The sequence below is a fragment of the Camellia sinensis genome, chromosome 10 (genome assembly GCF_055761805.1).
Source record: "Camellia sinensis isolate YWXY chromosome 10, ASM5576180v1, whole genome shotgun sequence".
NCBI classification, from domain to species: Eukaryota; Viridiplantae; Streptophyta; class Magnoliopsida; order Ericales; family Theaceae; genus Camellia; species Camellia sinensis.
The window spans coordinates 116,626,520-116,651,194 of NC_138970.1; the positions used below are offsets into that span (position 1 = coordinate 116,626,520).

The 24,675-nt window shown below is 36.6% G+C and overlaps 1 protein-coding gene across 11 annotated transcripts in view; it reads left to right on the forward strand.

Annotated features, from left to right (window-relative positions):
- LOC114291177 (uncharacterized) overlaps positions 1-21,643 on the forward strand; it is a 30,200-nt gene extending 8,557 nt beyond the window's left edge. For 4 of the 11 annotated variants that reach the window (XM_082892083.1, XM_082892084.1, XM_082892085.1 and 1 more), the window contains 10 exons: positions 2,013-2,186; positions 5,849-6,027; positions 13,150-13,299; positions 13,385-13,670; positions 15,235-15,297; positions 15,533-15,572; positions 16,142-16,206; positions 17,093-17,264; positions 17,366-17,613; positions 21,553-21,643. In XM_082892083.1, the coding sequence (XP_082748209.1) occupies positions 6,026-6,027; positions 13,150-13,299; positions 13,385-13,670; positions 15,235-15,297; positions 15,533-15,572; positions 16,142-16,206; positions 17,093-17,264; positions 17,366-17,613; positions 21,553-21,603 (1,077 nt within the window). In that variant the 5' untranslated portion in view covers positions 2,013-2,186; positions 5,849-6,025 and the 3' untranslated portion in view covers positions 21,604-21,643. The remainder of the gene's footprint in view (positions 1-2,012; positions 2,187-5,848; positions 6,028-13,149; positions 13,300-13,384; positions 13,671-15,234; positions 15,298-15,532; positions 15,573-16,141; positions 16,207-17,092; positions 17,265-17,365; positions 17,614-21,552) is intronic. The other 7 variants (XR_014342478.1, XM_082892091.1, XM_082892086.1 and 4 more) reach the window with 7 other exon arrangements.
- Positions 21,644-24,675: the final 3,032 nt, after the last annotated feature.

Genomic DNA, 24,675 nt, shown 5'->3' on the forward strand with positions numbered 1-24,675 from the left:
ATCTGCTCCGTTTTCTCCTCCTTCTCCCCAGCTTGCTTTTTCTCCTCCTCCGTTATTAGTTTATTCTCGTTGCTAGGCTCTCCCTCCACCAGTTGTCTCTGCCCCCACTGCTGATCCTTTTGCTTTTGACAACTCTGATCCTGTTGCACACCGAAATCCTACTCGAGCGCGTCATACTCCAAACAGGTTGGGTTGGTCTAATACATGTTTTTCCGCTTCCTGTTGTACTTTTTTGTCTGCTATTTATTCTTTTTCAGAGCCTCAGTCTTGCAAGAAGGCCTGTTAGGATCCCAATTGGGTTTGAGCTATGGAGGATGAGTTGTTTGCCTTGCAGAAGACTGACACTTGGGCGTTAGTCCCGTTGCCTGCTGGCAAGAATCAGGCTGGTTGCAAATGGGTCTATAAAGTCAAGACTCATTCTGATAGTTCTCTCGAGCGATATAAAGCTTGCCTGGTTGCCAAGGGTTTCTCACAGGAGTATGGTATTGATTATGATGAGACCTTTGCCCTTGTTGCCAAGATGACTATTGTCCGTACCTTGATTTTTGTTACCATTATTCACCATTGGCCTCTTCATCAGATGGACATTAAGAATGCTTTTCTTAATGGTCATCTCATTGAGGAGGTCTACATGCGTCCACACCCTGGCCTTCCCCACTCCTTTGAGCAGGTTTGTCGTCTTCGGCGTGCTCTGTATGGTTTGAAACAATCTCCTCATGCTTGGTATGATCGCTTTCAGACTGTTGTTACGGAGCTTGGATTTCATCCTTCTGCTTCTGACTCTGCTTTGTTTCTGAAACATACCTCGGCTGGTTTTGTTGCTCTCTTACTATATGTAGATGATATGATCATCACTGGCTCTGACTCTTCTACTATCTCTAAGGTCAAGCAGCATCTCTTCCGCACCTTTGAGATGAAGGATCTGGGTCCATTGCGGTATTTTCTTGGTATTGAGGTTGCTTCTTCTCCAAAGGGCTATTTTCTGTCTTAGGCTAAGTATGCTAATGAGGTCATTCACTATGCTAGTCTTACTGATACTAAGGTTTTTGATACACCTACTGAGCTTAATGTGAAGCTCAACTCTATTGATGGTGTCCTTGTGAATGATCCTATTTTATATCGCAAGCTTGTGGATTGCTTAGTCTATCTAATGGTTACTTGTCCTGATCTTGCCTATGATGTTCATGTGATTAGCTAGTTTGTTTCTGCTCCTCGATCCACACATTGGGCTGCATTGGTTCGGCTTCTTCGCTATCTCCGAGGTACTATATTTCAGGGTTTACTGTTGTCCTCTACTTTCTCTCTGGATTTGGTGGCCTATGCTGATTTTGATTGGGCTGGTGATGTTATTGATCGCAAGTCCACGTCTCTGTCTGTTTCTTAACGATTCCTTGATCTCTTGAAAAAACAAGAAACAAACTGTTGTTGCTCGCTCTACTGTCGAAACTGAGTACCGTGCTGTGGTTTATACTACTGCTGAGATTGTTTGGCTTCATTGTCTCTTATCTGATTTGGGTGTCCCTCTGTCTTCTCCAACCTCCTTCTATTGTGACAACCGCAGTGCTATTCAAATTGCCACAATACTGTCTTCCATGAACGGACGAAACACATTGAGATTGATTGTCACTTTGTCCACCGACATCTGTAGTCTGACTCTCTCTCGCTTCGTTTTGTCTCTTCGACTTTGCAACTTGCGGACTTCTTCACCAAGACTCACACTACCGCTCGGTTTCAGTTTCTTCTTAGCAAACTCTTAGTGTTTTTTGCTAAAACACCTTGAGTTTGAGTGGGGGTGTGATAATATATTGTGTATATTCTCAATTTGGCATGATTGTGTATATTAGGAATTAGGAATTAGGAAAGATTGTGGTGTAAATATTTGAATTAGTTGTATTTCCTTTTTCAGTCATAGGTTTAGGGTTATATAAACTGATGAGCTCTTTGTAGATAAGATACAATTGAATATACAGAAACATTCAGAAATCTTACATATCATGCAATTTTTGCTGCAGCATAGTGTGATTGCCATGGTACTCTCATCACTATTCTTTCCATATGGCATTGATGAACCTAATACAGGGATTGAAGAAAGAACAGTTCAAATGCTTCGAGTGCTATAGTCGTTCTAGATAACAATCTTGTTCTGATTACTAAAATTGCTGTAGTTCTCGACAACAAATATTCAGGTAATAATTTTATGTAGTTTGATTACAGTTTTTTGTTCATTAATTTACTTATTTTTTGCATTGCTTGATAATCACAACATGAAAATATGAGTGGAAAAGTTGTATAGAGCTTGGATAATGTCAAATGCAAACTGTTGCATTAGGAGGGAACAAAGTTGGTGGTTGCATTAGAGGTGTCATGAAATGGTTTTTATAGCATACATTGCATGCTGCCAAAAGTCAATTATGTTGTAGTGTGGAGAATCTAAGAATTACAGATAAATTTTGGAATAAGTGAAATTTTGAAGAATCGAAGGAGATGTCTAGAGGGAGCGTGGTTTTTGACCTTTTGGTAGAGTCTGCTCAATTTCTCTTTATTATGAGCACGAAATTGAATTGAAACACATAATGTATCACAGAAAATGCATTGGTAGGCTGGGATTTATTTGAAGTGGGATCCCTCCATAACTGGGTTTAATCTCAGTTTTTCATTACATTTTCTGTAATAGTTAATCTGGTTACCCAAAAAATGGGTCCAGAATTTTACCCAAAACCTGAGCGTGGTTGAGATTGAATTCGTGTATTGAGGGGTCCATATGTACAATGAATCTATACCACGTATTGATATTTCTAAGTAAAATTTTGAGTAGGTAGGTAGTATTACTGTTTCTGTAAACTATTCTATAATCCTTTGTGTGTTGCTAACATTGTTGGAGAGAAATGGACATAAACTCTTCATATCCTGTGGAGGTTTTAACCACAACCATCCATTGAGAAGATCTAATGGTGGTAAAGATGACATGCAAGAATGTTGGGACCATTTAGTGCGACATTGTTCTGGATAGTCACTGACCAAGCCTAGCTCGCCTTTTTTTTTTCTTTTTCCTTTTTCTTTTCTAATTCACACAATTGCCCACGCAATGTTACATTTTTATTTGAAGACAAGTACCAGGCGACCAACTGAATGTATGAGGGAAAAAAAAAACTAAAGAATAAAAATATATATATAATAAATTAAGTGAATATTTTTTTAGTCAGAACTTGATGTCTACAACATAGATTCCTAATTGCTCAGATTGTGAATCCGAATTGTGGGGTACTTATGACTGGTGGATGAAGAACAAAGATGAGATTACACCCGAAGGGAAGAAAAGAGTTGCATAGCTGATTTGCTGAGGTGCTAGACCTGGTCCATGTGGAGATCAATTGGTATAATCCTGATGAGCAAACTGATGATTCTAATTGGAACCAAGAACCCGAAAGGCCCAACCTAACGATTGGACTACAGCATGAACCAAATCTGAAATCAAAACCTGAACCAAAGCCTGAACCAGAAAAGCCTAAAGATTCAACACCTGAAATCCATGGCCTACAACCAGATTATCCTATCTTTGACCTGTTAAAGTACATTATCCCATCCCATCTGCCTAAACCCATTGCCCATGTCCCGTCAGACTTGAGCTGAATTTGCTCACTAGAAGATGATGAGAAAGACCCATTCGACTTCAAAGACATAAAGTAAGCTGTGGAAGATCTCACCCGATCTGAGGTGTACGATGACTCGATGGAACCCGAATTGGACTTGCTATTTGCAAAACAAAAATATTGCAAATATGATTGTCTTGAAGCAATGGTCGTCATGCAGACAAAGAAGGCTGTGAGCGACAAGATTGCTTTTGAATTTCTGAAAATCATTACCACAAGGGAGGAAGGCAAGTTGATAACCCCTCAAATCCAAGTCACCAAAGTTGAAGAAGAGGATCAAGATTTGGAAAATGAGGGATCAAAAAATGAATATGCTAGTGACACTGAAACCATTGGCCAGCAGGCCGAGAAGCACTAGTCAAACCAAGAATAATCACAACAAATGCTAAGCACGGTACTCTGAATTGCTTCAGAATTTGATCGATTAGGCTAATGAAGCTGATGATGCTTTTATGAAAAGTTTGTTTGCATATGAGAACCCAAAAGATCAAGTTGCAAATGGAGTGGCAATGCTTAACACTGAAGTCAACATGCTGGACTACACTTTGCTTATCGAGGATGCATGTGGAAAGCTGAAAAACTAATCTTAAAAATGGAATAAAACTTGTCTATGAAACATTCGTGTCTGAGTCTAAGTTTGATAGTGAGTCTGAGTTTGAGTCTAGCAGTGAGTTAGAGGCTGAGTCTAGACCATTTGTCAAACCTAGGTCTAACTTTTCTTTTGAGTTTGAGTAAGAATTTGTAACTCAGAATTCTATCAATGAAATAAGCTTAGCTTTTGCTTACGTCCATGTTCCTCAAGTTAATGGTGTGGATCTCAATATTGAAAATGATTGACACCGATTTTAAAAATGAAAATGATCTAAAAAATGAAATTCCCAAAGATTTGAAAGATTTAGTTGAACAGAGGAAAAATGTACTCAACCAATAATGGAAGAAACTTTGACAATAAATTTGAGAAAGAAAAATCCTAGACGATTTAGATTGATTCCAGTTTATTTTCAGAGGAAAGCAAAGAATTAGTTAACTTTTTGAAAGAATACAAAAATGTTTCTACGTGGTCTTGTGAAGACATGTTTAGAATCAATATGGATATTGTCCAATGTCGTATTCCTTGTACCCTGATGCTAAACATGTAAAGAAGAAATTGAAAATAATTTGACTTGACTGACTTTTGAAAATAAAGGAGGAAATCACTATGCAAATTGATGCTGATTTTTTATGGGCCATTGAGTATCCACAATGGGTAGCTAATGTTATGCCAGCCCCTAAGAAAGATGGTAGAATTAGGGTCCCTAAAGATGATTTCCCCTTACCTTACATCAATACCTTGGTCGATAATATTGCTGGCCATGCAATATTGTCTTTTATGGATAGGTTTTCTAGATACAATTAGATCTTAACAGCACCTAAAGACAAGGAGAAGACCACCTTTACCACGCAATGAAGGACTTTTTGCTATAGGGTTATACCATTTGAGTTGAAGAATGCTGGAGCCACTTATCAGAGAGAAGCCACCACACTGTTACATGATATGATACACTCAGGTAGAGGTTTATGTTGACGATATAATTGTCAAATTTAAGTAGAAATCTGAACATGTGCAAGTATTGCACAAGTTCGTCAACCGAATGAGGAAGTACAGACTCATGCTCAATCCACAGAAATGGACATTTGGGGTTACAGTAGGAAAGCTTTTGGGTTTTCTAATCATTGGACGTGGCATTGAGGTCGATCCCAGCAAAATAAAGGTTGTCCTTGAATTGGCTCCACCTCGAATTGAGAGTGAAGTCATTAGTTTTTTTAGCAATATGCAATACATCAGAAAATTGATTGCCAAGCTCACCATAATCTATGAACCGACAATTTGTGATTCCTGAAATGAAGTTACAACAATTCGTGATACAGTAACATATTTTATGCTGTAATGTTATGTATTTTCATCCAAATATTATGTTAGAATACTTATTTTTGTTCTTTTGTTCTCTTGTTAATATTTACGCAAGTTGAAGGTACGATAGTCATATTGCTATGTTAGGGTTTGTATATACATTTGGCTAATGTAAAGTTGAGAAACAATGATTATTCAATACATATAAAATTACTCTTTCTTCTTCTTCTTCCTCCTCCTAAATCCCAACCCTAAATCCTTCATTTTACAATCTAACTTGGTATCAGATAAATCTATTCTTCTCCAGAAAGGATTCTACAGACTCTGGAGATCGATCTGAGGTGACCGAGACGTGCTGATGTCATTAGATGTACAATGATGTCAGCATGACGTAAGTACTGTACGGATGGGACCTTCACCCCTAGACTCGAAATTGCCTCCTGAGATTTATGGTAATTTTTATGGAATTTTTTGATCATCCCTGATGTGAGTTTTCGATTTTTGAAAGTATTTCATGTTTTTTGGGACTTTTTTTTGCTGAATCTACTTGCTGGAATCCTATCTCTGGGAGCCGAAACTCCCTCCTTCAGTGTTATTTGCTGTTATTTTGTTGATTTACTACTGTTGGGTTGATGTTTAATTCGTTTTTGGACTCTTTCTGGTACTATACATAATCGGCAGTGTTATTTTCCAGCCTACCCACTGAAACTTACTGTATAGGGGCTGAAAATTATCTAGCAAGGTTTGGTTGATTTTAAAGTGTTAATTTGTGTTGGTGGGTTGATGTTTTTGGTTGAATTTGCGTCCAAATCTGTTTGGTAGACATAGGTTCTCCACTCATGCCTTTGTAATCTTGGATTCTTGTTGATTGAACTATTTCCAGTGGCTATACTCGTGGTTGTAAGAGCTGATTGGTGTGGATAATTTCTATTTGCAAGATTTCTGCTGCTTTCATACTCTTGTGTTGAGCATTTTGTGTGATTGATTGTCATGGCTGAAATTGAGGCTAAGGCAATGGCTATGAGTAAAGATGATGACATGCCCAATTCTATTATTACCAAGAAGTTGAATGGTGCCAATTATTTAGCTTGGGCTCATGCTGTAAAAATTTTCTTGCGTGGTAAGAAGAAATCCCGCTTCATTAGCGAACTCCTTCCTGCCACTGACGACAAAGCTTATGGTGATTGGTGTAGCGAGGATTCTTGTGTTATGGGTTGGATCTGGCATAGCTTGGAACCACAGGTTGCTACTACCGTAGAATTTTGTGATACCTCTAAGGAAATTTGGGACTCCCTTGCTGACTCATTTTCGAATCAGAGTAATGTCTCTTGGGTCTATGAGCTATATGAGCAGATTTTTGCTATGGGCCAATTTGGCCAGTCCCTTCTTGATTATTATAGTAGTCTCAAGACTTTATGGGATCAGTTATTGCAGCATCGACCCTTCAATACTGATGTGAACACACAAAAGCAATACTGGGAGGAGTTCATGATGGCTTCTTTACTTTCTGGCGTAGATCCTAAATTGCGGGGGTTCAAGGATCAGATTCTTGCCAGTGAGACTTTACCTACTGCTGCTAATGCCTATTCTCAGCTGTTACATCCTTCTTTGGAACAGGCACAATCTACCTCCAGGTCCTCTACCTTGTCATCTTCTACATTAGTCTTGAGTAGTGTTGATCGTAGGTCTACTCGAGGGGGTTTTCTTGGCACATCTGGTCAACGGGGCTCTTATTCTGGTTCACGGGGTTCTCATGGGGCTAGTTCCTGTGGTGGTGGCTCCCGTGGTGGTTTCAGGGGTGGATGTAGTAGTGGACCTAGTTCTCGCACACGTGGTGATCGCAAGTGTACTCATTGTGGTTCCCAAGGTCATACTGAACCTTGGTGTTGGCAAAAGTATGGCAAACCTGACCATGTCCATCAGGTTATTGATGTTCCATCCTCACAGTCATCCTTGCTTTCCACTGGTTCTGTTGCTTCTCCAATGGATTCACATAAGACACTCAGTACTCAAATCAATGAGCTTACCGCTCTTAGCCAATCTCTCTAGCCTAGTCTACCTTCATCCTCTACCACTACTATGGCTAGTTCAGGTAATATTGCATGTGTGGCTAAGTCCCCTCAGCCTTGGCTCCTAAACTCTGGTGCTAGTTCCCATGTTTCTGGTAATTCCTCTCTTTTTGATACTCTTAGACCTGTTGATCATACCATTATACTTGCTGATGGATCTTCTCGACCTGTCTGTGGTCAAGGTCCTCTTCATCCTACTCCATCCTTTTCCTTACCCTATGGTCTTTATGTTCCTAAGTTTCCATGTAATTTGCTTTCTGTTAGCCAATTGACTCAAGCTCTCCGTTGTTCGATAACATTTTCTCCTACTTCATGTGTTTTGCAGGACCTCCAAACCAAGAGGATGATTGGTTCAGGGCATGAGAAGGATGGCTTATACTTTTTGGACACTGAGACCTCTCATTATCCTCCATCTGCTGTGTTGAGTGCTACTGTATCTCCTCTTTAGTGGTATTTTCGCTTGGGTCATCCCTTCTTGGCCAAGCTCAAGTTAGTTGTTCCGGGTTTGAGTTATGTTTCTCAGATTGAGTGTGAAGCTCATCAATTTGGGAAGCATCACCGTAGTTCTTTTCCTAGTCGTAGTGTTAGTCGTGTGTCTGAGTCGTTTGCTCTTGTCCATACAGATATTTGGGGTCCTTCTAGAACTCCCACTGTTAATGGCTTCTTTTATTTTGTTATTTTTGTGGATAATTACTCTCGGATGACTTGGTTGTTCTTAATGAAACAAAGATCTGATTTGCCTTCCATTGTCTCTAAGTTTTATAATGAAATCTTTACTCAATTTGGCAAACGTATTAAGATATTTAGGTCTGATAATGCCTTAGAATATGTGCAATCTATTGTAACTTTTGTGATACTCATGATATTCTCCATCAAACTAGTTGTTCTCATACATCTCCTCAAAATGGTGTTGTAGAGCGAAAACACCGCCTTTTGTTAGATGTTGCTCGCACACTGATGTTTAATATGCATGTCTCCAAATAGTTTTCGGAGTTCTCACCGCTTGTTTTCTTATCAATCGCATGCCCTCTAGTGTTGTCCACCAATCTCCCGATTTTCTGTTATATCACACAACATCTCTTTTTCCCTTGCCTTCTCGCACTTTTGGTTGTATGGCCTTTGTTCATGTTCTTGGCCCTGGTTTGGATAAGTTATCTCCTAGAGCACGCATGTGTGTGTTCTTAGGCTATTCTCGCACTCAGAAAGGGTATCGTTGTTATTATCTTGAGTCACGTCGCTACTTTGTCAATGCTGATGTTACCTTTTTTGAGTCTACTCCATTTTTTTCTTCCTCTGGGCAACAGTTATCCACTGATCTTCTCTCTTATCGTGCGGGGGAGCCAGCCTCTCACACTCCTACTCTTCCCACTTATGCTCCTTCCACATCCACTCCTATATCCTTTACCTCTTCTCTCGATTCTACCCCTCCTTTGTATGTTTATCACCGGTCTCAAGCTCGTCGCATTGTGTTTTATGGCCCGACCAATTCATCTCCTTCGTCTGAGGTCCCTGTTCCACCTACTGATATGCCATTGGATGACCTTCCTATTGCACTCCGCAAAGGTAAACAAACTTGCACTCAACATCCTATTGCTAATTTCGTTTCTTATGATCGCCTATCTCCTGGGCTTCACTCTTTTGCTTGTAGTTTGTCTAGTATTTCCATTCCTCGCTCCTATCAGCAGGCTATGTCCATCTCTGGTTGAAAGCATGCCATGGATGAGGAAATGCGTGCTCTTCATCAGAATCAGATGTGAGAACTTACCCCTCTGCCGTCTAGCAAATCTATTATGGGTTGTCGTTGGATTTATACTGTTAAGTATCTTCCTGATGGAACTCTTAAGTGACTTAAGGCTTGCATGGTAGCTAAAGGCTACACCCAGACCTATGGTGTTGATTATTTGGAGACCTATCCTGTGCCTCGTCCTAACTCTGTTCGGATTCTTCTCTCTGTTGCAGTTAATAAGTCTTGGCCTTTATACCAACTTGATATCAAGAATGCCTTTCTTTATGGTGATCTCCGAGAGGAGGTCTATATGGATTAGCTCCCTAGCTATGTTGTTCCCGGCCAAGAGCATCTTGTTTGCTAATTGCAGAAGGCCTTGTATGGTCTTAAGCAGTCCCCTTGTGCCTGGTTTGATCGCTTCAGTGCTGTTGTGCTTGCCTATGGATTTCACCGTTCCACCTTTGATCACTCTGTTTTTGTTCACCACTCATCTACTGGGAGTGTTGTTCTTATTGTCTATGTGGATGACATCATCATTTCAGGGAGTGACTCCAATGGTATTGCTAATTTGAAGCAGTATTTGGAACAACAATTTCACACCAAAGACTTTGGCCATCTTCGGTATTTTCTTGGGATTGAAGTTGCCCGCTCTTCTCAGGGCTTGTTTCTTTCTCAACGGAAGTATGTTCTTGATCTTCTTACTGAGACTAGCCTCTTAGGCACTCGCCCCAGTGATACTCCCATGGATTCTAGTGTCAAGCTTGATGGTGACACTGGAGACTTATTTCCCGATATTGGTCGTTCTCGTCAGTTGGTTGGGAAGTTAATCTATCTCACTGTCACTCGTTCCGATATTACCTATGCCATGGGTGTGGTCAGTCAGTTTATGAATGCTCACTGCCAACCCCATTTTGTGGCTGTGTGTCGTATCTTACAATACTTGAAGAGTGCTCCAGGTCGGGATTTGCTCTATTGCCCATTTTCCTCTATGTTTGTCACTGGCTTTAGTGATGCTGATTGGGCTGGTAATAAGACTGACCGACGTTCTACCTCGGGCTATTGTACTTTTGTTGGTGGTAATCTTGTTACTTGGCGTAGCAAGAAACAGACTATTGTTGCTCGTTCTAGTGCCGAGGCTGAGTATTGTGTTATGGCTCATACTGTTTCTGAGATGCTTTGGGTTCAGTCTCTTCTCCAAGATTTTGGCTTTTCAGTTCCTACTCCTATGAGCATGTCTTGTGACAATCAGGCTGCTATCTTCATTGTCAATAATCCCGTGTTTCATGAACGCACCAAACATATAGAAGTTGATTGCCATTTTATTCGCGATCTCTTACTCCGCAAGCAACTTGTGACTCCTTATGTTCGTTCTGCAGTTCAATTGGGTGATATTCTAACCAAGCCGTTGGCTCGGTCTTCGTTTCATCGTTTATCCGTCAAGTTGAGCATGTTCGATCTCTATGCTCCAGCTTGAGGGGAGTGTTAGAATACTTATTTTTGTTCTTTTGTTCTCTTGTTAATATTTATGTAAGTTGAGGGTACGATGGTCATATTGCTATGGTAGGGTTTGTATATATATTTGGCTGATGTAAAGTTGAAAAACAATGATTATTCAATATATATAAAATTACTCTTTCTTCTTCTTCTTCTTCCTCCTAAATCCCAACCCTGAATTCCTTCATTTTACAATCTAACTTGTTACACAACAATTTGAAATATAATAAAATAATGTATTATTATTGTGAAACATTTCAATGAAGAAAACATAATCCATATAAAAATATGTAATTGTATCACAAATTATTGTAATTCCACTTTAGAAATTACAAATATCATAATTTTACTTAGATTGCGAAACATTTACCACAAAAAATCATAATATTTACCAAAAAAAGCAATACAAAACATGCATATAGTATTCCCTTTAGGGCATATTTATGATCACGTTTATTTAACCTTTTTACTTTACCTCATGTATGTATTTATACAATCAATATAGGAAATCCCTTCGGTACACAGGTGTGGACCATATGTCCCTTGTTATGCATTTTTCTAGTACATGTTATGTATTTTTGTGGCAAATGTTATGTATTTTTCTGGTAGAGTTGTCACACGCGTAACTTCATTTTTGAACCGTAAGTTGTTGTAACTCTACCCAGAAAGTACATAACATTGATCACAAAAATGTTAACATATATAAGAAAAATGTGGAACAAGGTGCATACGATACACACCCTGAATGGGTTCCCATCAATATAATACGTACATGTAGAGACCCACATTTAATAAGAGAAATGCTTGAAATCCACTTTTTAGACTCCTAAATTCACCCACAATGATGTGACAAGGGAGTTGGGCTCTAACAAATCAAAAGTTAACACTTAACAGGCCATGTGGATCTAATTATGAGAGCATTTTTAGTGGCATCAGACATTTTCAATCTAATAAATGGTGAAACATAAGACCTTCCTTCTCATAATTTATTTTTTTTCATTTTTCTTTCATTGCTCAATATTTGTCAACTCCTTACTCATTCAAACAGGAAATTCTCTATTTATTTTCTTTAGGCACTAAACTGCAACAACCCAAACAGCCTGTTAGTATCATTTATTACTATCCTTTTATTAGATTGAAAATGTCTGACACCCCTAAAAATGCTCTCATAATTAGATCCACATGGCATGCCAAGTGTTAATTTTTTATTTGTTAGAGCCCGACTCCCTTCTCACATCATTATGGGTAAATTTAGGAGTCTAAAATGTGGATTTCTAGCATTTCTCTTATTAAATGTGGGTCTCTACATGCGCATACCATTTTTCTTTCATTGCTCAATATTTTTTTTTTTTTTTGATCGACAAAGATAAATCTTTATTGATGAAACATACAAAGAGCAATATTACATCAATAAAGAGGAGCTTGGTGCTAAAAAGCACCAAGCGCCAGCTGGTGAGGAACCAACAAGAGAGAACAAGAAAAGAAGCAAGTTAACAGAAAGACTAAACTAAAAGGAACAAAGGACCAACTGGTATACACAGCTGGTAAGAGCCAAAACCTATGCACCAAAGCAGAATACCAAAAAAACAAAACAACACAGAGCTGCAGCCTTCCATCTGCATCCTTCACAGTCCAACCCAAACCAGATTCAAGGTGAATTAGCCCCCAGGAACACACTCTACTGCACAGACACTGCACAGACCACCCTCCTCTATACAGATCAAGAAATCAGTCCTCTGTACATACTGCTGAATCTCCTCTGGATCATCCTCCCCTGTTAATTCTGAGAGCATACCATGACCTGTTTGAATGAAGGCAGAGTTCAGACCAAATGCCCAGCAGATAAAATCAGACTACACCTCTTGCCATCAGCAGACTATGCTAAACTGAGCAGAAACCAGACCATCCCAAGACAGACGCATCCCAGCACATCAAGTTCATCACAACACTGCTACAGGAACAAAACTACTTACAGCAGTCCCATTTAGCTCATACTATACCAGCTTAAATCCAACAGGTCAGAGGCCTCCTGAACACATAGCCATCTCCTCAACAGGTCCAGGACTCATACACAACACTTATTCAAAACCTTCTTCAGCAGAGCAGACAAAACTATCATCACTTAACAACTCATACACAGCACTTATGCAACACCATCACTTAACTACACACCATACAGACTTGACTCAGATTGTATATAATGTCATGCACCGAATAATTAACCCCCTTTAAAGCTGAGGAAGTCCACAACGCTACTCTCACCTTTATTGCTCAATATTTGTCAACTCCTTAATCATTCTCAATTAATCATTCAAACAGGAAATTCTCTATTTATTTTCTTTTGGCACTAAACCGCAACAATCCAAACAGCCTGTTAGTATCACCTATGGAGAGAGATCCATGTGATGGAAAGGAAGCATCTCCTGCAGAGACTTCTTGGTCTCCTGAGATTCCAAACCACTGGATTGAGTACTTACCTCATTTACATTCATTAATCTTTGGTTAAAACGCAGTCAGTATATATACACATATAAATGGGTCTTAATTCATTCAGGGCTCAAGATTCACTGAAGAGAAGACTAGTCACAGAAGATGATTTCACATGGAAATTACCCACAGACACAAATACAGCCACAGCCAGTGCATTAGGAGGAGGAGAAGTCTGTGGAGTGTTGAAGTATGTGGGTGGGGTGGATATTAGCTTCTCAAAGGATGATCCATCCATTGCTTGTGGTGCACTTGTTGTTTTGGATCTCCTCACTCTCGAAGTTGTCTATGATGATTTCTCTGTTGTCAGGCTCCATATCCCTTATGTTCCTGGGTTTCTTGCCTTCAGAGAGGTCAATATTACCCCTTTTTCTCTCTTATTGTATAATTCTGCACTTAAGATGTCTTGCTTTTCTTTCTCCCATCTTTCTAGATAGTTTTTTTTTTTTTAATTAATTTTTTAATTTTTTTTTTAATAATTGTGCACATATATGCAGGTAGTTTTGTTTGTGCATTACATTTATATCATAATTTGGCATAGAGTTCCACCGATCATTCCTTTGTCCTTAATTTGTGACACCAAAACTTAGAAATTGGTACATGTTTGCTATCATTTTTGTGACACCAAAACTTGGAAATGAACCTCCAATAGTATTTTTCTTTCATAGATATTTTGTCAGAATTTATGTAAATATATATACCTTGAAATTTAAAAATAATTTTTAATATAATTAAAACGTCATGGTTCAATTCTAGTTGACCCGATGGTTGAACCCTTGACCCTTGACCCTTTGATGTAGGACGAGTAGGATTACTTTCCTACAAGTAGTGAGTCCGGTTTAAGTATACTGGCAGCAGCAACAATGGACTTATAGGATTGGATTTGGTGGAATGTTGTGGCTGCAAAAGTATTTAAAAAAATAGGAGTTTAAGGGTTTGTAAAAAGGTAGGGTTTTGAGAATGAAAATACAAGTGTTCAGAGGTTGTCGGGTGGTTGTTCTGAGCACCGTGAATAGTAATCTTGCTGGATAGAAGAAGAACAAGAAAAGAGAGAGAGAGAGAGAGAGAGAGAGAGAGAGAGAGGTGCTTCATACTCACAAGGGATAGGCCAATCACACAAACACAATTTCAAATTTTCATAATATTAACTCTTCTCCTCTATCATTGAGATTACACATATATTTATAGGCTAAAGACTCTCCTAATTCTATAAGGACAATAACTTCAAAACTAAAAAATATTTAGCAACTACTAATATTCTAAACTAACTATGACTTCCAATTCTACATCAATCATAATAGGAAACTTTAATGACTTCTAATTCTATTTTAATATCAAAATAGGAAATTTAGACTTTTGACCACTAAGATTATTTTAGACATAATAAAACCCATATATAATAACCTATTTAATAACTTGACCCAAAATAAAACCCATAGGCAATCTTACAACCCATGTCCAGCAAAGCTGAAATTCCTTAACTACTAAAACCTACTATAATGACATGAAGACTTAAAATTATTCCAAATATTTAATTCTTGATGCCCTAAATGTGCTTCATGTGAAATCCCAGATTTGCTTTTTTTCTTCTTTCCATGATCTTCATCACCCTTGACCCGGTCCCTTTTCTAGTTTCACCAACGGTCAAGGTTACAAAACATTGCAAAATACTGTAACTAGATTCATTGTTTTATGCGTAGGCTAAAGAATATAACCTCTTAGTTTACTTATCCCAAAAAAGAAAAAGAAAAAGAAAAAAGAAAAGGAATATAACCTCTGACCACCACAATTATGTGAAGTTTATATATATATATATATATAAATATTTTTGGTCATTCGTTTAATTGAACAATTACAGAAGTCACAAGATTTTTTTGGTTGATGTATTCAATTGGTTTTTTTTTTTTTAAATCTTAGGCTCCAATCCTTCTAGAGCTTTTGGAGAAAATGAAGAATTGTGCTCATCCTTTCTATCCCCAGGTGTTTCTTGTCTTTTGTTATATTTAATTTATCTATTTTCAATGTGCATTTTTTGAAACTTCAAATTGTAAGTTGTCTCTGCTAAAAATTACTGAATAACCGTTCATCGGCTAGTTTAAAAGCTATTGTAGTAAATACATTACTTACTATGGTGCTATACTTAGATCTGATTTCCCGACAATTTAAATTCATACCAGCCTGAGCCCTAATTCTGTTATTTTATGAATGTTTACAGTTGTTGATGGTTGATGGCAATGGATTACTTCATCCTCGAGGCAAGTGGTCCCCTCATAGGCATAGATATTTCCTGGAACTTTTTTTTGAAATATTTGCCTATTGCATATCATTATTGCACAAGGTTTTCCATTACTATTCATTTTTCTTCTAAAGCGCCAGCTAAATCTTTTAAGACCAATAGGAGCAAATTTTCATTTTTATAGATTTATTAGAGAAGGAAAAGTGAATAGGTACTTACCCAAAACAGAAAAGAATAGGAGATTCCATAATATAACTTGATTGTACAAAACATTCTAAGTTCTTAACAATATATTCATTCAATTTGGATTGGCTCCTTTCATGGGTCCCATCTCTTCGCTCAATCTTTCAATATGAAGGGGGTCAAACTAAATTGTTTATTATTTTACCTATTGCTTAGCCAGGAGACTGCTAATATCTGCTAGATCCATTTAAATTTTAAACTCAGCAGTTCAGTCACAATTATACTTGACAATAGATTGCATTCACAATTTAATATAAGTTGTGAGTTTGACTGCTTTAATGGTTATATCTAACATTCAGTTTACTCCACTTCTGCAAATTCTAAACCATAAAGTTTCTTGTTTAGGCTTTGGTTTGGCTTGTCATCTAGGTGTTCTGGCTAATCTTCCTACTATTGGGATAGGAAAGAATGTGAGTTTTGACTTTTTCACCCAGCTCCTTTCTATCTATATTATTGGTCATGAGTGGACCTCCATTTAACTCCCCAGGATTATTGACCTTTTATATCTTCAATTATTTTGTATATGACCATGTATGCTTCTTGCGAAACAAGTGTACGAACTTTTTATTTGTAGGGATGTAAGCGGTTTGGTACGGTCGGTATTTAGATAAAATTTATCACTGAACCAATTAATATCGGTTTTATTATTTTGAACAGTAATACAGACTGCTTCTCCCATCAAACCGCACATAACTGAACCGATTAAAACGGTTCGGTTCGATGCGGTTTAATCAGTCTAAGACCTTTCAAACTTGAGCCACTTTTTAGTATAGTCACTTATCTAACCACCACTTCAAACATATCCAATCCATCCATTTAATAAATACTTTTCAATTCCTAATTAATAAAAATACAAACAAAAAAAAAATCTAAAAAATACTAAGGCTTTTAAAAATAATGTGAATTAGAGTTAAGATTATATATAATAAGAATTTACAAACTTAGGTTATAGAGATAATAAAGTTAATTAATTAAGGTTAATAATTTATTATACTTATTAATATCATTATATTATTATATTATATCTATATATATTATAAATACAATAGATGTTGAAGCGGTCGGTTTCGGTTTAGTTTAGTACACAATATGCTTGAACCGATACCGAACTGAAAATTGAAAAAAAATCAAATTAAAAAACCGACTGATTCTTGTTAAAAAAATGACCAATTATAGCTGGTTCGGTTCACTTCAATCGGTTTGGTCGGGTTTTTTGGTTTTTCTTACATCCGTACTTATTTGTTTATCTATTCAAATCACAATACAATTATGATTTTTAACAATGATTAATGTCAGTTGCATCATGTGGATGGTCTTTCCCAATCTAGAGTGAGACAACTCCTTGAAGCGAAAGGAAACTTACCTGAAGATGTTATCACTTTAAGTGGTGACTCTGGGAGTATATGGGGAGCGGTAAGGGATCTACTACGAGCTGTTGCTTCCTTTCAGGAATTAGTAAAATCTATAGGTAGATATTGCTATTATTGAGATATAGTACTTTTGTATGACAAACCATATTTTGGTAACTTGTGCCAACACAAAATAAAGCACTCCTGGTAAAACTTGCAGGCATCTTCATTCTTGCTCTCTTTTCTGTTTGCGTTATTTACACCAAGACCCCCTCAACTATTAGCAAATATCACTTTAGAAGCAACACGAAGCAGTTTTTAATGAAATTATTTATTCAGGCAATGCGATCGACTCAGGGGTCATTTAAGCCCATATTCATTTCAGTTGGTCACCGTGTATCTCTTGCAACTGCTGTTGAAATTGCTAAAATGACTTGCAAATACCGTGTGCCAGAGCCTATCAGACAGGTAAGCTTGTCTAACTTGTAAGCTTGAAAATACTTTCTTTTTTTTTTATAAATGGTAAGCTTGAAAATACTTAATGGTAATGTTGTTTATTGACCCTTGTACAATCTGTTCATGTTGGACCGTATATTAAAACCAAAAGTAGAAGCTGGGTACAAACTAGAAGTGTCAACATTGTTGATGTCTGATTTACTTTACATTGAATGCTTTTGTCTCTCATATCACTTACAAAATTGATATGCTAAGGATGGCCATGGAGGTTATTGGTCTAATCTGAAAGTCGATACAAATCTATTATAATTTTCCTTTAATTTTTATTTTTATTTTACAAGCAATCTTTAAATTTTTTTGATAATTTATCATTCTTTTTCTATTAATGACTTGCCTGCAGAATTGTCATTGTTTCCAAAATTCAATTTATGATGTAATCATATGAAAGATGAGTTTTGAAAAATCTAAAATTCCCGAGATATTGATTCGTGATTATGTTTCAATTTAAAACAATAAACAACAATCCCAATCAAACAATCAAGACAAATCGACACAACAATTTAATGTGGAAAAACCACAATTGGAGCACATCCAACTGTGACAAAAAAACTATGGGCCAAAGCCACAAAAGAACTCACTAAGAAGACAAAAAAGAATTACACAAGAGTACCCTTAATTACCTAGCGAATCCGTGTCCGAATTGAACCGACTCCGATGTGCCTCTTCCACCATCGTCTTTACCATGGGATTGTCTTTCCCAACATTGAATCCACAATGCCGATATCGAATCTACGATGATGAGCCATGCCGATGTCCAAAGTCTTTGATCCTTTGTTTCAAAGACCAATGGTAACTATAGCACACCTGAGTTCTTCATCTTTCTTGATGGCTAGTTTTTCCAAGGCAACTTGAAACATCTCAAGAGTTTTTCTTCATATGTTGCATAGATTTGTTGTAACTCATTCCTCTCTGTCTCACAAGTCAAGAGTTTTGCACAAAGAGCTTGTCGATCATTAGAGATCTTGATGGCACCATTCCTAACCTCTTCCTTTAGTTTGACTTTCTTACTTTTACAGGCTTTTAGTTTGATAGTGAGTTTGTCATTCAATTTGGATAAGTTAAGAGATTCTTTGTACAACTTTTCATAAGCTTGTTGAAGCTCTTCACCATCTATGTCATCATCACTCCCCGAAGGATTCATCATCAATGACATTCTCAACTGGCCTCTTGGGATACTCCGTTTGTCCTTCAGCTCCGGAAACCGCCATGAAAGCAAGAAATTGTTCATGCCCCTCTTCGCCTTGAGCTTCATTGTCACTTTTATCCTTATTAGACTGTGATTCATCATCCCAAGTAATAGCAAAAGCTTTCTTCTTCCTCAAATGATTAGGGCATTCTTAAGCAAAGTGGCCAAACCCTTGGAATTCATAGCATTGGATTCTTTGAGAGTTCCCTTGTATTTTTCCCTTTTTCTTCATTGTTGTAGGATCAATTTTGAGTTTATCTTTGTCTTTGGATTTATGAATTGATTCCAAAAGATTAGGCTTTTTTTTCAGCAAAGAATTTTTAAATTGTTTAAAAAACATCCGTAATCTTGGAATCAAACTCACAATCCTCATCGAAATTCTTTCCAACTCTATCAGCACTACTCAAAGCAATATTATCTTTTTGTTTCTTTTTGAAATTCATGTGTGCCTCATAGGTTTGGAGATTACCAACCAAATGATCCAACTTGAGGTTGTCAACATCTTGAGCCTCCTCAATGGCCGTAACTTTTGGTTGAAACCAATCGGACAAGGACCTCAAAATTTTTCCCACAATCATGGATTTCGGTATTTTTTCACTTAAATTGAAGCTGGAATTTACAATGTCACTCAACTTCGCATAAAATTCGTCAAATATCTCACTATTTTTCATTGAAAGGTTTTCAAAACTAGAAGTAAGCCTTTGAAGTTTTGAACATTTAACCGAAGGAGTGTCCTCATGAATAGTTTGTAAGATATCTCAAGCCTCTTTTGCAACTTCACAATTACAAATACGACTAAACTTTTCTGGTGTAACGGCACAAAAGAGAAAATCGATAGCTTTACTATCCCAGCTTCTATTTTGGTAATCAATTGTGTCCCATTTATCAATTGGTTTGGGAAATATTACTCCATCAATGGTAATCGTTGGTCCGATCCACCCAAACATGACAGATAGCCAAACTTTTTCATCAATAGATTTTAAAAACGCTTTCATCCGAGCGTTCCCAAAAGAATAATTGGATTTGTCAAATAGGAGTGGTCGAACCATAAAATTCCTTTCACGAGTTGAATCCATTATCACAAATCAAATAAGATTTCGCTCCTATAGTTTTGAAAAAATAAAAATTGAGTGACCTACTCTGAAACCAATTGAAAAATCACAAATCAACATCTCAAGAATTTTAGATTTTTCAAGTGTTTTATGTAACTTCAGAAATGTTTAGAATCCAAAAAATGATGGAGCCATTCATGTTTGATAGTATATTTTATGCTTAGATGAAGCTTTGGGTCTGTTTCCTTTCACAGCACGCGCGTGCACACACACACACATATATATATTGTTGTTTAGGGAAAGTTGCAATGGTTTCTGTGTTAGAACATTCCTCAACAAAAAAACTGGCTTGTTATGTGGCATTCTTCCATTAGACAAATGTCTGAAAATATTGCCTCAGATTTTAGTGAAACAGATTTCGTTCTGTTATCAGGTCGATGATACCAGATATGGAATATAACACTTGAAAGTTGCTGAGGAAGCACGGGTGCGGGTACGAGTACGGTACGGGTACGAGTGCGGGTACGCCGATTCGGCAAAACTCAAAAAAAGTACGATACGGGTACGGCTACGGTACGCCAATATTTTTTTATTTTTTTTTAAATATAATTTTGATTAAAGGATCCAACCTACAAATTAAAATTAAATATCAAAATTAAAAAAAGAACTACTCATTTTCCTATAATTTAAAACCATTAAGCGTTAAAAATAATATTTGTGAAATCTCTCACTTTGATATGTTATGCACTGTGAATTTGTGATCATAATTTATTTTTAAAATCTTTCTTTTTGCTCATCAATTTGCTATTTTTATAGGGTGAGACCAAAGAAATAACATGAGACCAAAGAAAGATTTAAAGTTAATTACCAACAATAAAGGAAAAAAATTCTCAATTGGTGCAGGTTGTCAATTGCAATTTGCATAATACATAAAATTGCATCATTCCCAACAACTACTAATCAACTAATACAGTATCAATTTTTAATGTTTTGTGCATAAACTTTAAAAGTTTGTTATGATTAAAGATTTTATAAAGAAATTCTAGGAGGATCTAAAGCAAAAACATAATGCATAGTCATACACAGAACTACCCTTTATAGGCCTTATTATTATTTTTGGTTCAAATTACTTTTTAAAAACATTAAAATCATTTGTTGATATGCTTCTACACTTTATACATACAAACAGGACAACAGAGAAACATCAAAATTACTGATCTGCAAGGGTACCAAAAAAAATAAAAAATAATAATAATAATTGCTAATTTGCAAGGGCAGAGAAAAAAAAAAAAAAAAAAATTGGCCTTGGCGTACCCATGGCGTACCCACGCCGTACCCATGCCGTACCCGTGGCGTACCCATGCCGTACCCGAATAAGCCAAACGTACCGGACCCTCTTTTGCTGTACCCGCACCCGGTAAGTACCCGGTACTCGTACGGCACTATTTTTGGAGTACCCGTGCTTCATAGCTGAAAACAATGTTCTGCCTCCATGTTTAATGAGAATGTACACCGGACTTTTTCTCTTTCCATTTTTTTTTTTTTTTTTCACCGTTGGTTTTCATTTACTTAATTGCATGAAAATGGTTTTCTCTTGCTATGATTTTGGAATATGTCTTCAGTTCTAATTCCACGATGCCATTTTCACTGTAGGCTGATGTAAGATCCAGAGACTACCTCCGGAAGCATCAATTGGTCCAGTAATTCAAATGTGTAAGCAAAGCACATTTTGCACTACCTGGAATGATCCAGAGACTACCTCCGGAAGCATCAATTGATGCACATTTTGCATCAATTGGTCCAGTATTTCTACGGTATCCTGTTTCAAGTTCCATTTTTCTTGAGCTTGTACTAGAATTTAAATTTCGCAAATTACACTATATTTAACCTACTTGTCATGGAAACTTAATTTGTTGATAACTTGCTTTACATAATCGTGTTTCGAATTTTATTTTCACGGCAAGTTTGTGTGCTAAAAAAGAAGGTGAGCAGCCCGATTTCACTTGAATCAAAATACGAATTGATTAACTCGCCCCCCAAAATCGTAAACTTCAAAGTTTTTAACCTTACTGTCATAGAAACCCTAAATTTGTTGATAACTTGATTCTTAATTATATCAACATAACTAAAGGCATAAGCACATAACATAAAACAAATAACCTTAAGAGTTCTTGTCACGCCTCACTTTTTAATTTACGGCTAATATTACCAAATTTATTGTGATAGTCTATTTTGGTTGATATAATATAGAGACAAGTCCACAAACATCCATAAATACATAAAAAAAAAAAAAAACCTCTCAATCGTATATACATATTGAAATGCAATATAAATTACAATTAAATAGATTGCTCGTAAGCTAACACTATTACATAAAAAGGAAAGAGTTTAATTCTTTTACAACAACGGCGTTCCGCCAATAAATAAAGAGCCCGTGGCCAACAACTAAAGAAGATCATTGATCTTGAGCCACTTCTTAACATGCACCTGAAAAAGAATTAGCAATGTGGGATGAATATAAACTCCAGTAGGAATTCCAATATAATCCTAAATAATAACAATATATAGATAACTATGATCATGAATGCTTCATATCATACTATATAGGGTAAATTATACTTTGCACCCCTGCACTTTATACAAAATCTCACTTTAGTCCCTACACATCAAATTGTGACACTTAACCCCCTGTACTTTTGGTCAAGTGTCACATTGGCCCTTCTGTTAATAGTGAGGCTAACAGAAGTTATCCTTTAGGGAGCTAAGTGTCACAATTTTGATGTGTAGGGACTAAAGTGGGATTTTGTGTAAAGTGTAAGGGTGCAAAGTGTAATTTATCCTCACATGTTTTTCATGTGATTAACCTTTGTTAACAATGAGGCTAACAGAAGGGTCAAAGTGACACTCAACCAAAAGTGCAGGGAGTTAAGTGTCACAATTTGATGTGTAGGGGCCAAAGTGGGATTTGATGTAAAGTGCAGGGGTGCAAAGTGTAATTTACCCTACTATATAAATAATATGACGCTTTATAAACAAAGTATACTTGTATATGTATTTCTTTCCAAAATCATTCAGTTTATTCAACACACCAAAAGATCCACTTTTCTTTCCCATTTCTCATTTCATAAATATCACATAACAATTGGTTTGTTTAAAACATGTTCACAAAAATCCAATTACTTTTCGTTACTTACGCCCCAATACATGACCTCTGTTCATTTCTAATACGTTCATAACATTTCCTAGCCTTAAGCCCATGGTGAAGAAACACTTTCAACAACTTGTCCAATACACCTATGTACATACATATACATCTTAACACGAATACAAAAACAATACAAGTGCAATGACCACTACACTATCACATAAGACAACCTAGTCCCATCTAACCATAATCATTACCATGCATGATATACATGGATACACTGAGACAAAATAAGAAATGAAACAATGTTCTACCTGCCTCAAGCATAGTAAGTCAATGATACACCTTTCCATAACGAAATGTCAATTTACTAGACACAAGCTGGAAGGTATAGCACTGGAATGTATTGGTATTTCTCATTCTAAGCGCAACCAATTCTCCAGACGCTAGCTGGAAGGTAATGATACCTCTTATTCTCAGCGCATGTACATTACCAACCATCACAACATGCTAAAAGCTTAAATAACCCAGGTGTAATACATACACATAATCTATTCAACACATCAATGTCATACTCCACCAATAACCAAGGACAAAACCTCTAAGCATATGCATTTAATACGCGTAGCAATAACCCAATTCTCATAAGACATTAAGTCCAACAACAATAATAAATAAAGTGTGCAAAATCCAATCTCCTTTTCATTCTCAATTTTCAAAGTGTTTTGATTTCATTTTCTTTCCTAAAACCAATTTCCTTATTTTTCCCAATTCACAATACTCAAATCTTTATCCCAATTTTCTATTCATTTAACAAAACCTAATCCATGGATATCAAAAACTACAACCCAACTCAACTCAACATATGTTAATCAAAACAATCCTAATATATCGGCTAACTCCCTTTTTAACAATTAACACATTTATTAAATTTCCATAATACATATAACACAACAATTACTCAATTTATCCCTTTACATTTCATCAAACCTTTGATGTGTTTCTCCATTCATAACATAAACAATATCATATTCCAAAGCTTAAACCCCAAAAATCCCCTTTCATGGCTTTGAAATCACATAACTAAATCATGACTTTTTATGCAATAAAAATATACCACATATCTATCTATAAAGAAGTATTAAAAATGAGTAAAGAAATCCTTACCTCAAGTAAGAAAAGAAAAAATCCCAAAAATTCGACTTTGACGAAAATTGTAATGCCCCAATTTTTATTTCACAGATACCATTACCAAATCCATTATTATAATACAATTTCAGAAATAACGTACAGAACTTCAATACATTAATAAGAACAATTAAGTTAAGGTTCTCTCATTCGAATACATGAAGGATGCAACATGAGTTATAATTAAATAAATTGTCCACAGACTTACATTATTACATATAAGAGAAAGGGTTCAACCCTTTTTATTTACAACGACGACGTTCTGCCAACAAATAAAAGGCACTGTGGCCAACAGATAAAGAAGATCCTTGATCTTGAACCGCTTCTTGACATTCACTTGAAAAATAAATAAATAAATAAATAAATAAATTAGCAACGTGGGATGAACACAATGTCTAGTAGGGATCCCAACATGATCCTAAACAATAACAACTTACAAATAG